This window comes from the organism of the source record quoted next, unplaced genomic scaffold, assembly GCF_019419815.1.
Source record: "Pyrus x bretschneideri cultivar Hongxiangsu unplaced genomic scaffold, Pyrus_bretschneideri_v1 Contig21, whole genome shotgun sequence".
Lineage (NCBI taxonomy): Eukaryota > Viridiplantae > Streptophyta > Magnoliopsida > Rosales > Rosaceae > Pyrus > Pyrus x bretschneideri.
Genome location: NW_025999513.1, coordinates 5364392 through 5378289, shown reverse-complemented (window position 1 = coordinate 5378289; position 13898 = coordinate 5364392). Strand labels below are relative to the sequence as shown.

Below are 13898 nucleotides of genomic sequence, written 5' to 3'. Positions count from 1 at the left end.
TTCTCCATTGATTTGCCCCTCTCTCTCTGTGATTTCTCGCTCGATCTGGCTCCAGTTCAAGATCTAAGGTTTCTGTGCTCCGTCGCAATTCACAAAGCTGCTTCTTCGTGTACTCGGCAAGGCCCAAGTGTGTCCCTCCATTGATTATTGGTTATGGGCCTCCATGGATTGGAGGAGCTTGGTCCAAAAATAGAGTGAATTAGCAATAAATCATTCCCAAAAAAAAAAAAAAGCTCAGAAACATAAATTGATAATCTAAACGTGGGTTTTGCTCCAATTCCTGGACTCGTCCTCGAAACTCAGCAGAAGGCCTGAGTCGCCGCTGCGGAGCGGGAAGTACTCTGCGTGCTGCTTGGGAATCACGAGGCGATTCAACTTGCCAACGTCGCTCGGGTCAAGGGCTTCTCGAACACAGGCTCTTTTTCATCGTCGGAGTCGTTAGAGTTAACGCGGTGATGCAGCGGCGAGGACTGGAGTTGGTCCGATTTGTTGGGGTCGATGATGTCGTGGTGGTCGAGGTTGAAATTGAGGGTGGCGGTGGGGGTATGGAAATGGGTGTGGTGGGGTTTTGGGAGTTGAGCTGCCAGGGTTGGAAACTGTGGTGGGTGTGGCTGGGATGGTGGGTGTCTTGATAAAATTGGGGATGGGTATCAGGGAAGGGTGTCAGTGGTTGAGGGGTGGAGAGGATGGAGGCGCAATGGGGAGGGAAGTGGTTTCGGATGATAGGGGTGGGAGGGTGGGCACAAGGGGATTTGGGGAAGACGATCTGGGTTTTGCTTTTTTTTTTTTTTTTTTTAATAACTTTTCTTTAAATAATTATTTTTTGAATTTTTAATTTTCACGTGGATCCCTTAATGATACGTGGTGTCCAGTCATTGTTTATATAGGCATTACATAATCAGTTAACGGTAGAGTTAACAGTTTGACTAATAAATATATGAGTCTGTTCCAAAATTAATACTTTAAGTATGATTCTGGAACAAAAAAAACTTAATGTACTAAATGTTGAAAACCACGAAACTTGGAGGTAGTAAACTAAAATTTACTCATTTATTAATATAATTACAGACTAATGAACTTAAAAAGAAAATCATCAATCTTGAGCCCGATGCATTCAAAACTAAAAGAGATGAGATCAAAAGGAGCGTCCACGTGCACGCGTGAAAGAAAGAAAAATTGAGGTAATTTCTTTCCCAACAGGATTCTCTCTAGATTCCTTTGATGAGGATCTTGAGGATCCATGAATCTTATCTGTTTATCGTATATCGTATATCGTGCAGTATTTATGTTTAATTGTAAATAAAAATATTTAAAATAATTTGATCGCATGATATATGATGAATCGATACGATTTACAGATTTCTGAAATCCTCACAAAAAATATTTGACGAGAATCCAGATTCATTTCTTTCCACCATTTTTCACTTTTGAACACAATTTTTTAGCCGAGCGATTGAACAAATCCAGTAAAAATCAAAAACCAAAATTAAAAGGAAGTTCAAAACGTAAAAATGAATGTACAAAAATCACTTCCTTCAACACAAAAGTACAAGTCGCAAAGAGAAGCTTAAAACAAAGGACGAAAAGTAAAGTCTACGGAAAGACGGCAGGCAACACTGCGCCTCGCACCGCCACTGTCCCTCAACTATTTTCAATGACCAAAATATCCTCATATTATCACCCTGAAAATTCCATTTGTCACCTGGTTATTCCCACTAATTACAATTCAACCCCACTCCATGTTTATTCATACAAGATAAGAAGTTCAAGTACGTATCCCAATACTAGTACTCCTGTATCCCTTCTAAGCTGTATAATTCTCTGTAAATAAATACACACGTACAAGCATTGAAACTCGGCAGGATCCACGCCGTAACTACTCCTCGCCTTCGTCGTCGCCGCCGCCACCGAAGATCGAAACCTTGTTGTAAAGAAGGAATAAAACGAGGCAGAGAAACAATGCAACCCCAACCGGCGACGGCGAGCCACTAATGCTGTGGGTGGTGTAGGGATCCCCGGTCGAGAACGAGGAGACGAAGGAGCCGCTATTGGAAGACAGGAACTGAATGATGATCACGAGGAGAATAATGGGGAGAAGGAGAAAACCCAACTGGCTCAAAAGCGCGCTGAAGGCTTCGATTATGGCCTCCCCTTGTTCACCTACATAGGACGGTACCACGATCAACGCCAAGACCACCGCCGCTAGTAAAATCCCGTGGGGGGCAGTTCCGGCGTGCCTCTGCTGATGTATCATTTTTGTGTGTTGGGTTTTTTTTGGTAAGACTTGTGTGTTTTGGTTGGGCGGGTTGGAGGGATTAAAATAGGGTGGCTGTGACGCGTTTGGCTGAGGTTGTGACTTGTGAAGTAGTTTTCTATGGAGTGATTGGAGACTGAGAAAGTTGATGTGGATGGCATGTGTTATTATATGTTTGCTATTTGGGTGACTCTTGGATCTAAATTTGAGTTTTTTATTTGGATTGATGATGATGATGGATTGGAACAATCAAAATTCAAATGGAACTTTCTTTGTCTTTGGTTATAAAAAGAAAAGAAAAGGACTGAATTAGGTTAGTAATTTTGTTTTGCTCTGGTGATTTGTTTGTGTCGCTTATGCGATTTATGTGGCCTCGCTGTCGATGGTTTTATGTCAGGTACTGGTGTTAGGATTGTCGCGTTTGCCGTCTTTGTGATAGTTTTACCCGGGGCTCATGTTCGTGGTTGTCTATTGTGCAGACGTTTAGGGGTTTAAAATTATTTGTATCTTGTGCAAACTATCTCCAGATCAAAAAATTCGTCACTGGAGAAATTGTACCCATCCGGCACCTCGTGTTTGTTTGTTCATAGTAATTAACACACTCTATCGCTTCTGTCAAAAAATAAAAAAGAAAAGAAAAGAAAATGACTAAATTATTATTTTGGACACTGTAGTTTCAGTTTTCACGATTTGGAAATTACAAAATGATAATTGTAGCAATTCAAGGACAATAACTCATATTTTATTTTAAAGAAACTATCAAGGTGCTATCTAAATGTAAAAGTTTATGTTATCGTCACACATGCTCTAATTTTATCGGAATTAAATTTATTGTCCTTAAATTACAATATTAGTAAGCATCATGCATCACGAAAATGATATGGATGAAATTGAAACACTGTCCAAAATAAAGCGACCAAAACCATAAATTAGCAAAATAGAAATATCAAATAAAAGAGGCATATGGTGCGCAAGAAGAAAATTACATTCCTTTCCAATTTTCCAAAAAATGTTAAGGGACATTTGTTTCTTGTCAATTAATTGGTAATTAAGTGGCATGGTTTTAGACTACTTTTTTGTGTGGTAAGAAATTCTCATAAAAGGTAATGGATTGTATTTTGATTTTATTCGCCTGACCGAGTAATCGAGTGATGAGTCCGTGTATGGAATTGTGAAATTACACAGAAGAAGGTTCACACCGTTTAGGACCAGACTAGGAAGGTACCTGCAGAATGTAGGTTGCAGCCATTACCACAAATGTTGGAGTCACGTTCAAACGAAAGAGCTGGGAATTGAGAAGTGAATGTGGGAATCAAAAGCATCAAACATTGGGATTTGAAGGGTCTTAGCAAGGAGGTGGAGCTTCACATCTTAGACTCATTTGAGATAGTTTCTTCTGGAGACCTCTAAAGCAGTAAGGTCGAGTTTGTTCAAATTCGACATATTCATGTCACAAGAATTGACAAGATTGTGGTAAGTGCAATGGAGACAAAATTTATCAATCCATTCCTATAGGAGTAGAACATTCGGGTTCTGTTAGACATGTGTTGGTTTAAATTTTCATGGAAAACTTAGGGGTTTTCATGGGTGCAATGTTTTAAGAAAACATCGGGTTTTCAAAGCATATTCAAAAACTTCGGGTTCGAAAAATATATGAACTTCAGGTTCATGGGTTCTTGCAAGTAAACACAATATATACATAAAAGTATGCAACAGATAAATGCACATAGGTCTTTAGGGCCTACGACAATAATTTTATGAATTGATGATTTTTTGTTATTGAGCTTCGGGCCAATAAAGAGTGATGGACAAAAAGTAATAAAACCCAATAATCCTTAACCCGTGAGGTCTTGTCCGACGATCTGCTTAAGACATCGAAATGCTTGTGGAACCCACATAAGGGTGTAATTGGGAAATGTAGTGAGCTGCTTCCAGACCTTCTTCAAGTATTGCGCCATCCTTGGATGATCCATCATGTATTCTCTTGAGGCTTAGTTGGTGGCAGCTGAAAATCTAAATGGATTGCAAGCTTCTTCACCGCTAAGTCTATCGCTAGCCAAGGGGGTTACTGGTTAAAACCTCGTGTTCTGCTTCGTCATTGAATGCTTTGAAGCTTAGAGTGTCCTAGGCCTGGTTGGCGTGGCTGGGCGTTGCGGAGCATGAGTTCGCGTGATGGGGAGCCGCAAAGCATGATTTGGCGAAACAAGGAGCTGCCATGCATGATTCGCATGGTTGGGAGCTGTGGTGCAAGATCGAGGGCGTTCGGGAACTGCAGAGCAGGTAGGCGCGGCTGTGATGGTTTTGCCCTGTGCATTCAAGGTTTGTACTCGCAGCAAAAGTTTACCAAAAATTGGTAGAATTTAAGGTATTTATAGGAGGATGTGACTGGCCATAATGTTAGAGTTTTGCCCTACACATGGCGGCATCCTATTGGCCAAGGTATGTCAGTCATTGGATGAATGAGGAAAGAATATTCCAATATATTAATTAGGAGGTAATATCTTGGGATAATGGTGGAAGTATCCTTGATTGGTTATGAGGAGGATTCCTTACTTCATATAGTTGATCTTCAACTAGGAATGTATAAAAGATAAGATTTGGTGATTAATCCTATCAATGTTTTTGACTTTTCCATGCCATGAGAAGGGGAGCTTTGAACAGTCGTAGTCCATTGCTTGAACTTCCAAGGATGCTAAGCCGCATGTGGGCATGTGGGACTATTTGTGTGTCTACCCATTTATTGAGAGCAATCTTGTCTTCTTGGGGATAAAGTCCACATGTCATCTTTTGGATTTTTGAGATTTTTTTGACTCCACAATAGCCACGGGCTAGTGTTCATGGGCCGAGCAAAGGAGATGTAGCGGGCGAAGGTACCATACCTAGTTTTGGGCTCAGGCTGACTAGAAAAACACCCTAACGCGTGTTGGGTGAGTTCACCGGAAAAGAAGGCCGGTGCCGCCGCTATAGGTGGCAGTGTTTTTTTGTTTTTTGTTTGTATATGACTTTTGTGTTTTGGTTTGGTGGGTTGGAGGATTAAACTAGGGTGGATGACGAGTTTGGCTGAGGGTGTGAAGTGCTTTTCTAAGAAGTGATTGGAGAATGAGTAAGTTGATGAGGATGGCATGTGTTATTATATGTTTGCTATTTGGGTGACTCTTGGATCTACGTTTGAGTTTTTAAATGGGTTGATGATGATGATGGAACTTTCTTTTTGTATTTATTTGGTCGATTTTGTCTTCTGGTTATAAAAAGAAAAGGACCAAATTATATTATGTCTTTTGGTTAGACAAAGAAAAAGACTTTAGAATTATTATTTTGGTCAATGTAGTTTCCGTTTTCACGATTTTAAAATTACAAAATCATAATTATTGCAACTAAAGGACAATAACTCTTTTTCTTTTTTTTTTTTTTTATAACAAAATTAACACAGGTGGGCACATATTTGTTGTATAGATGTAAAAGTTTATTTTATTCTGACGCATGCTCTAGTTTTATCAAAAATTAATTTATTGTCTTTAAATTGTACTATAGTAAGCAGCATGTATCATGAAAATTATATGAATAAAAGTCAAACTTCGTCCAAACTAAAGAGACTAAAACCATTATCTAGCAAAAAAAGAAAATATCAAGCTAAAGAGCATATGGTACACAAGAAGAAAATTACATTCGATTCCAAATTTTCAATAAATGTTAAAGTGACATATTTGTTTATGGTAAATTATTAATTAAGTGACATGGTTTCTCAGATAAAGTAATGCATGAACTTGTTGCTTCCGGACTAGGAAGGTCCTGCAGAATGCAGGTTGCAGCCATTACCACAAATGGTGGCGTCAAGTTCAAACGAAATAGCTGGGAATTGGGATGTGAACGTGGGAATCAGAAGCATCAAAGTTTGGGCTTTGCAAGGTTGTAACGCTGTACGTAATCGGTATGTTATTATACGAGCGAAACTTATGGTTGAGGAGTTGAACATGAGAATTGACTCAAACTAAAGGGACATATTTTTATTTAACTGAGCTGTTAACATTAATTATCAAACCAAACCCAAAAATATAATATCCGTTAAATGCAGCGGCTACGGCTTTTATGTGTTATGTACAATTTTGAAAGAAATTGATGTTCTATCATAAAATCAATTGATAATATAAGGAATAATGCACTTATAATCTCATGCAAGATTTCTTTTTTCACCTATGTGAGATTCTTTTACCTTCACATCTTCACACATCCTCTCATGTGTGCTGGATTTTCAAGTCAAACACGTAGCCAACACATACATGGACAACATAAATTGGGCGAAGTGGAGCACATGTGGCCGTTGGGATTCACACGTGGGCTAACTTGGCTTTGATACTATGAAGGAAGTTGAGGTTCTACCATGAAACCAATTGCCAATATGAGGAGTAACTCAGTTTACTTATAAGCTCATACAAGATTTATCCTTTCTCGGATGTGAGACTCTTTTACTTTCACTTCCTTACAGTGTTACTAATTCAAAAAGTTTCACATAATTAGGGTTTTGCTTACTTGAAAGTAAATCAAACGTTTGGCTTTCACTACTTAGTAATAAACCCTAACCACAAAGTGCATATTAGGATCAACAGAAGTGCAGCTATTATTATCACATCATATGATTTAAACATTTGATCTCTCCAGCATTTTTCGTATATTTTTATTTGTGCGGGAACTTCCTCAAACACAGGAAGGTCAATAATTTTGAATCAAAATAGAATAAGAATAGTGTTCAAAGCAGCATGTGCAACCGCGGCATAGTGACAGTGGGATCATCAGTATATGGAAAATCAAATGCCAATCACACTGGCCATGTTACATCACATAAAATAATTAGATCAACAAGGCAATTCTAAATTCTTTAACTACAAAAACAAGCTTGTGATGATTACGATGAGATCGGTATGAATATTTGATTAATTTGACTTTGTAAATCACAATTATAACCTATTATTGAGGAAGATAATACAATTTTAAACAATGGTGCAACTTTGCTTAGTTTCACCTTGCACCATCCTAGTTTAGGCTTTTAGTACGTAGTAATAGTTTGGTTTATGTCTTTTTTTTTTTTTTTTTTTTTTTTTTTTCTCTAAATGACACTTCATTATACAAAAATTACGAATTCTTACACTATTGGTTCCTCTATTAGTGTAACCGAAAGCTAGCTATATTGTATCACTTCTTTTTTTCAAAAAGGGAGACAACTTGTGGCAATCCACAGTTATCCATCTCTTCTGAATCCGGAGAGACTATGAAGAATTTCACCCTACTTATGGTCATCGTCAAGTGGAAATATATTGTATAGTATCACTTGGCTTGACCCTTTGTTTCTTGCATAAAGTCATATAGAAGAAAAATAACAAAATTTTCCCATAAAATTTCAGCTTTATTGGACTCCCGCGCTCTGTTGCCATTGACAAAAGAAAGTTGGAGCACGTCGACTTAAAAAGTTTACTCTTGCACGAGAATTTATTTCGTGCACGATACCTTGATCATCCATTTCCATCACAATCTCTCGAAAACAAAGGCCCCATGCGAATAGCAGTCCCTTCTCTTTGCAGCCATTAACTCAGTTGTACGAGAGCTTAGATGACATTGGCTTGGTTCCCTCCTTCCACCTAGCTTTTCATATGACCAGGTTATAGACTGAATTTTCTGATACTGTCTTAGTCCAGTCGAGGTCCAACTGAAAAAGGTCAGATCCATCCCACCCTAGCCACGTAAACTGATGCGTTTGTTGCACTGAACTATCTCGGACTGGACTAACTTCAAGAACTAGGTTGGATTGGCTTAACATGAACCAAGTAATATAAGAATGAAGCGTTTGGTACAGTATTGGCCTAAGTCAAGAACTAACTTATTTTTAGAACTTAAATATTTTTTTGTTACTTTTTAATCATCTTATCAATATTTTATAAATTTTAACTTAGATATTTTCACTTCATTTAACCCGATTTCAATTTCGTTTGCGTCCATGTGTTCGTAGTGACAAATATTATCCGAATACGCTAAAATAGTAACTCAACGTGTCACGACATGAGGGTCAACCAAAGTCAACATTCTCGCCTCTAAGGGATTTTGGTTAATTCCCACCTTTCAAAATAAAATATCATATAACAAGGTACTTTACGGAGGTAATAGCTTCATGACTTCAAATGGAGTTACTGAAATTCTATAGATGTCTCTGCAAAATGCGTCACGACTTTAGGGAGCATGGCAACATGTTAGTGTTGTAACTTTTAAAATATTGGATTCTACTGTGTTATACATAGTAAGGTAAACAAGCTGGGTGACATATATATGCAATCTTTCTGGCAGATATTCGCATTTTTTTTCTTTCCAATTTTTCCTGTTGATGTGCTTCTGGCAGATTTTCAATTTCGGTGATTCTAAATTCTCAAAACAAACATTCACGTAATGATGCTGCTACAAGAGTTCTATTTGCAACTCATATGTATCCCTTTTCATAATTTCTCAAGTTCCACAGGTGCTTGACTAAATTGCGGATGCACGCCGGTCTCCCCAACCATTAGACGACCTTTATTGTTTATACAATATATGATATCAAACTCTTGACCTAGAGAACAAATTTTTTTGCTGTATGGCAAATTGCCTATGTTGGATATAGTTGTTGGGTGCCCATCTTCTGTAATTTAAAATTTTGATTAGGTAATTCCTACATTTATTGACCAACATTACAAACTTAGTGGTGAATAATCACACCTTTTCCCTTCATAAACCCTACCTCAGGTGGCAACTGAGTAGAATATGCACTAGCAAAGCTAAGGTGGGGTGCAATGGGATTCATTGACCCCAATAAGTTTGTTGGGCCACTCTTTTTCTTTCGGTGCAAAGAAGAGAAAAACTGGGAAGAGGCATTGCTTTGGTTTTTTGAAGACTAAAGAAAAGAAAGGTTGATGGCTTTGGTTTTATAATGGGAGAGAGGGCAGATCTTTTTGTTTTGGCAGCATCCAATATATATATTAAGGCATTTGCTATGCCTTTTGGTTTTGAGCAGCAGCAGAAGAGAGAAGAGTTGTATGTCGATAACTCTAATCTGTAAGCAGAGGAGAGAGATGAGAGCCACACCAGGGAGAGCATTCGGCTCTCCCATTTGAAAAAGGGCACATGGGTCTACTATTTTGAGAGAGAAGCAGATGTAAAGAGTGAGAAAAACATGGGGCACTATTTAGAGAAGGCAGCAGTTGTTGCTTTGGTGTTCTCATTAGATTGCTTCATTTTTTGCTCTCCTTTGAGAAATCACTTATATTGGTGCTAGAGAAACTTGTTGTGTATTTTTGTATTTTCTACTTGTTCTTTGTTTAAGTGAGAGCTATTAGTGTATGTGGGATTTCAGATTTGAGTTTGAAAATTTTAAATGAAAGTATGATCGATTTTAGAAAGCTATTTTTTGACCCTATTGCAGTAAATTTATGGCCTTGCCACTAAGAATATGGTCACTTTTTTTGCAACTTGTCATATGTGGCCTACGAGGTTGGGCCTTACATGCGAGAGGGTCTATTGTCCAGACATCAGACTAAAGCAAAGATATGAGGTGAGACAAGAGAGTAGGCCATGGTGGACCTGAAAATTTCTCCTTGCATTCAAAGGCAGAATTAGGGAACTTTTTGTATCTAAGTCAGAGGAATATGTTGATCCGACCATTGGACGTCAAAATCTCTTCTTACCCTAGGCCCCTAAATGTCAATAACCTTTCTCATGACTGCATTTTTGCTCACCACCCTCAAGCGGTGGTAATGCTCACCACCCTATTTATCACTGTTAGATGAGTTTGAATTTTGAAATTTATGCTTATCCACTACATGAATCTCGAAATTCAAACTTATCTAACGATAATAAATAAGATGATAAGCACACACTATAGTTTATTCTGATGGGCAATAATGCTCCCTTTCTCATGAAGACTTCCATGGTAGAAAACATGACCTTCATGCCACGTGTCTTAATAGAGCAAACTCACCCTAGAGTATGATCCGCCTTGTTGAATGTTACCGTTACAAAAGGGGACGGCCCAACGGATATTTCTACGGCTTTTCAAAGTTTAAAATTATAAATTAAAAAGGTGGACAACAATTTATTCCCTACTTTCGTTATCTCCATCACACCATCCCTCATTCATCATCGAAAACCCAAAGATTTTCAGGCTCACATCTCTTACTCTCTCTCTCTCCCCCCCATATCACTGCCGTGTCCGTCTCCGATTTCAATGGCTATGGCTCTCAGACCCATCGACAATGCTCTCTCAACCACACCGGAAAGACCCAAAAAGCAAACCAAAGTTGCTGTTCCAATCCAGAAGCAGAAACCCGAATTCGGCCTCATAAATGACGAAAACCAGGCTCCGCTTCCTGCAACCGCTGATGCCGCCATCGACTACATCTCTTCCGAGAATCTCAAACCCATCTCAGACCCTGATCTCAAGATTCAGGTAATTTTCCATCTCATTGGTATTTTTCCCTTTCTGTTACTTTTGAGTAAAACCCGATTGATGTCGCCCCTTGCACTCGAGATCGATTCTGCTTACTGGTGTATTAATGTCGGAGTAAAATTTTAATAATTTTTTAAATTTCAGAGCTTGAATGAGGGATTGGAATCAAAGGATTGGGTGAAGGTGTGTGAGTCTCTGAACAATGTCAGGCGTTTTGCGCTCTACCATCCTGCCCTTCTGGCTCCTACCCTGTAAGTGCTTTTCTTCTCAGTATCAACCTCCGATTCTCTGCTGTAAAGTCACTAAAACGACGTCATTTTTGTATGTACAGAGAGAAAGTTATGGTGGTGCTGGTCAAGGCAATGAAGAATCCGAGAAGTGCCTTAATCAAGACCTCGATTATGGCTTCTTCCGACATCTTCACCGCCTTTGGTGATGGTTTACTTGAGTCCGCGGCCTCTAATGCATTTGATCAATTGGTGTGTAACCCAGACGGTTTTTTGTTTTTCTTCTTAATTTTAAGGATCGTTTGACAACCATTTCGTTTAGTTTTCAATTTTTTTTATGTTCTGATGAACGGCTTGGATTGTTCGATGCGTTTTTCACAGCTGCTGCAATTGCTGTTGAAGTCATCTCAAGACAAACGTTTTGTGTGTGAAGAAGCAGACAGGGCACTAAGCTCAATGGTGCAGTCCTTGACCCCTCTTCCTCTGCTTCAGAAGCTTCGAGCCTACGCTTCCCATGGCAACCCTAGAGTCAGAGCCAAAGCTGCCATTTCTGTCGCATCTTGTGTCGCCAAGATGGTATTTACCATGAAACCAACATGTTCTCTTGAGCTATGACTTTGAACAATACCATTTTTCTTGTTAACCTTGTTACGAAAAATGGGATTTTGGTACCGATTTTCAGGGGCTTGAAGGAATGAAGGATTATGGGGTGGTTTCTTTGGTGAAAATGGCTGCAGACTTGTTGAATGATAGGCTGCCTGAGGCGAGAGAAGCAGCGCGGGGAATTGTGATGTCGGTATACAATGCCTATACAGAGAATGAAGAGGAGAAGCTGCGGGAGAACGAAGAGGAGAAGTCGGAGAAGCAGGAGATTTGGCTAAGCTTTTGCCAGTCTAATTTGTCAACAATCCATGTTCAGTCCATGGTCAAAATTACTTCGTCTCAGTAGAAAGAAGACTATGATTAGGGTTGTGTTTTGCTGGTAGTAGAAGCTATAGTGGGAGTGCTAGTTTGATTTCTGATTCTTCCGGGTAGCCTTATAGCAGCATATATACTTTGAGAGTGCCATGAGTTTAAATCTTCCAGCTTCGTCTAAAAGCTGTTTTTACGTAATTTTATGTTGATGAAGTTCGTCGTTTAATAAAATTTTCGTTGTTGATAATGGAAGAGCTAAGAATCGTAATATACCAGCAATGCAAGTAACCAAACCAACCCCTCTGAAAATTCGGAAAATATCTTTGAGATGGCAGCAATCTTACCGTAATATCTTTAGGGTTTAGATCTCTTCTGAGCCGGCGTGCCATACACATACGGACAGTGAAACAAGCGGGCGGTTATGTAGAGTGACTTCTATAAACAAATTTTCAGCTGTGTTCTGGTGTCCGCAGCTAGAACATGCCACATAAAATAACATGTATACAATTTGAAGATCAATACAATTCCCACGATATATCGTTTACAGTACGAACGATACATGGATTCCTACATTTGAACTATTTCCTATTCATTTGAAAGAAGAGAAATATGATGAGACAGAAACACATAAATCTCTCCACAAGCTAGAACTGCCTCCTTCCCTATATTTTCCTACAACTGGGACATTCATCGCATCCCTCGCTTCCACCAAAACCACAAGGAGAACTTCCGTTGAGATAACGGAGACCCAAGCCAAAAGCAATCCTGATTGGAGGAAGAACTCGAAAAAGGAAAGAAGTCAATTTTCAAGCACTTCAATCTTGTTCAACAAGAGAGCGCAGCGCAGTCTCAACTTCTTCAAAAGGTTGCCCGGCATACAGCTGAATCTGCGCTCTCTTCACAAAAATCACCCTCATGTTATCTGATTTTATGGCGTCGCGAAGTTCCTGCAAAACATAAAGTCCCTTTATCATCTTAACACTGATGACTTGAACGAAGGAAAATACATAACAATTTCATGGTTGGTTGGAGACAAAACCCAAAGAACAAATAAGACACAGAAAGAAGAGCTCTTAAATGGAAACAGAAAACAGAATGCGATGAAGTAGCATATAATTCTTCCATTAAAAAGCAAATGGAAGACATGATGAATAAAAATGAAAAAAAAAAAAAAAAAAAAAACCCCAAACCAACGAAGGAGGGGCGGAAGGATTAGAAGAAAATTGTGAACCTTATTTTTACCCCAAGATTGAGGAATTGGAACTCAAAATTCTGATAACTTTTGTTTTGTGACGATCCGGTTTTAATCAAGTTAAGTGGTGAATTCAAAAAATTTTCTTTTTTAAGTTCAAGATGAAGCTTGCACGTCACTTTACTTAGTTCTCATTAACTCCTAACCATGTTATATTCTCTTTGAGGTAATGGCTCCATAGAAGTACGGTTAATCAGAATTTCAGAAGAACATTTTGTAATGTCATGTGTAGAAATAATGATAGGAAACAAATTTTGTAATTTGTAGAACCGCCAAGTTTTTTGAAGTTTGTAAGTGTTCAATTACCTAGTTACAACTCTAATAGGAAGATGGGGCTATCCAAAGTATAATTCAAGCCGAATGGAAGATGTCTAAATGACCTAATGCAAAACCTTGCCAAAGTTGCTCTAAATATTGGGAGGTTTTATTTAGGATATTAAAAAAAAAAAAAAAAAAAAAAAAAAAGAAGTGAATAAAATGATGAAGTATAATGTGCCGAATTTGACACTTTAAATTTCTTACGCATAAGCATGCGTCTAGGCGTTGAAATTTCAAATTATAGTATATCAATTAACGATTGAAAATCAATACGTTGAATAAGACTGAATTTTAATTTGGATGCTGATTATGTTTTTTCAAGTTTATATAAAGTAAAAGAATTGAATTTTGGAAGCCAGGAGTGTGTCAATTGTTTTATAATTCGTCCGAATACATATATCAGGTTGCTGCTCAACGCAATTTGAAAGTATATCTAGCGCAAGGACTTGTCTTTTTTTTATTGATAAGCAG

At 38.4% G+C, this 13898-nt stretch overlaps 2 protein-coding genes across 2 annotated transcripts; one reads left to right on the top strand and one right to left on the bottom strand.

Moving 5' to 3' along the window:
* Positions 1-1876: 1876 nt before the first annotated feature.
* Positions 1877-2254, bottom strand: LOC125477297. Its single transcript, XM_048584259.1, has one exon. It carries the CDS (start codon positions 2252-2254, stop codon positions 1877-1879), a length of 378 nt encoding a protein of 125 aa, XP_048440216.1.
* An 8103-nt stretch (positions 2255-10357) lies between these two features.
* Positions 10358-12104, top strand: LOC103943657 (TOG array regulator of axonemal microtubules protein 2). The gene is made up of 5 exons (XM_009353987.3): positions 10358-10715; positions 10860-10966; positions 11047-11194; positions 11324-11518; positions 11625-12104. Exons 1-5 carry the CDS (start codon positions 10494-10496, stop codon positions 11889-11891), a joined length of 939 nt encoding a protein of 312 aa, XP_009352262.2. The 5' UTR covers positions 10358-10493; the 3' UTR covers positions 11892-12104.
* Positions 12105-13898: the final 1794 nt, after the last annotated feature.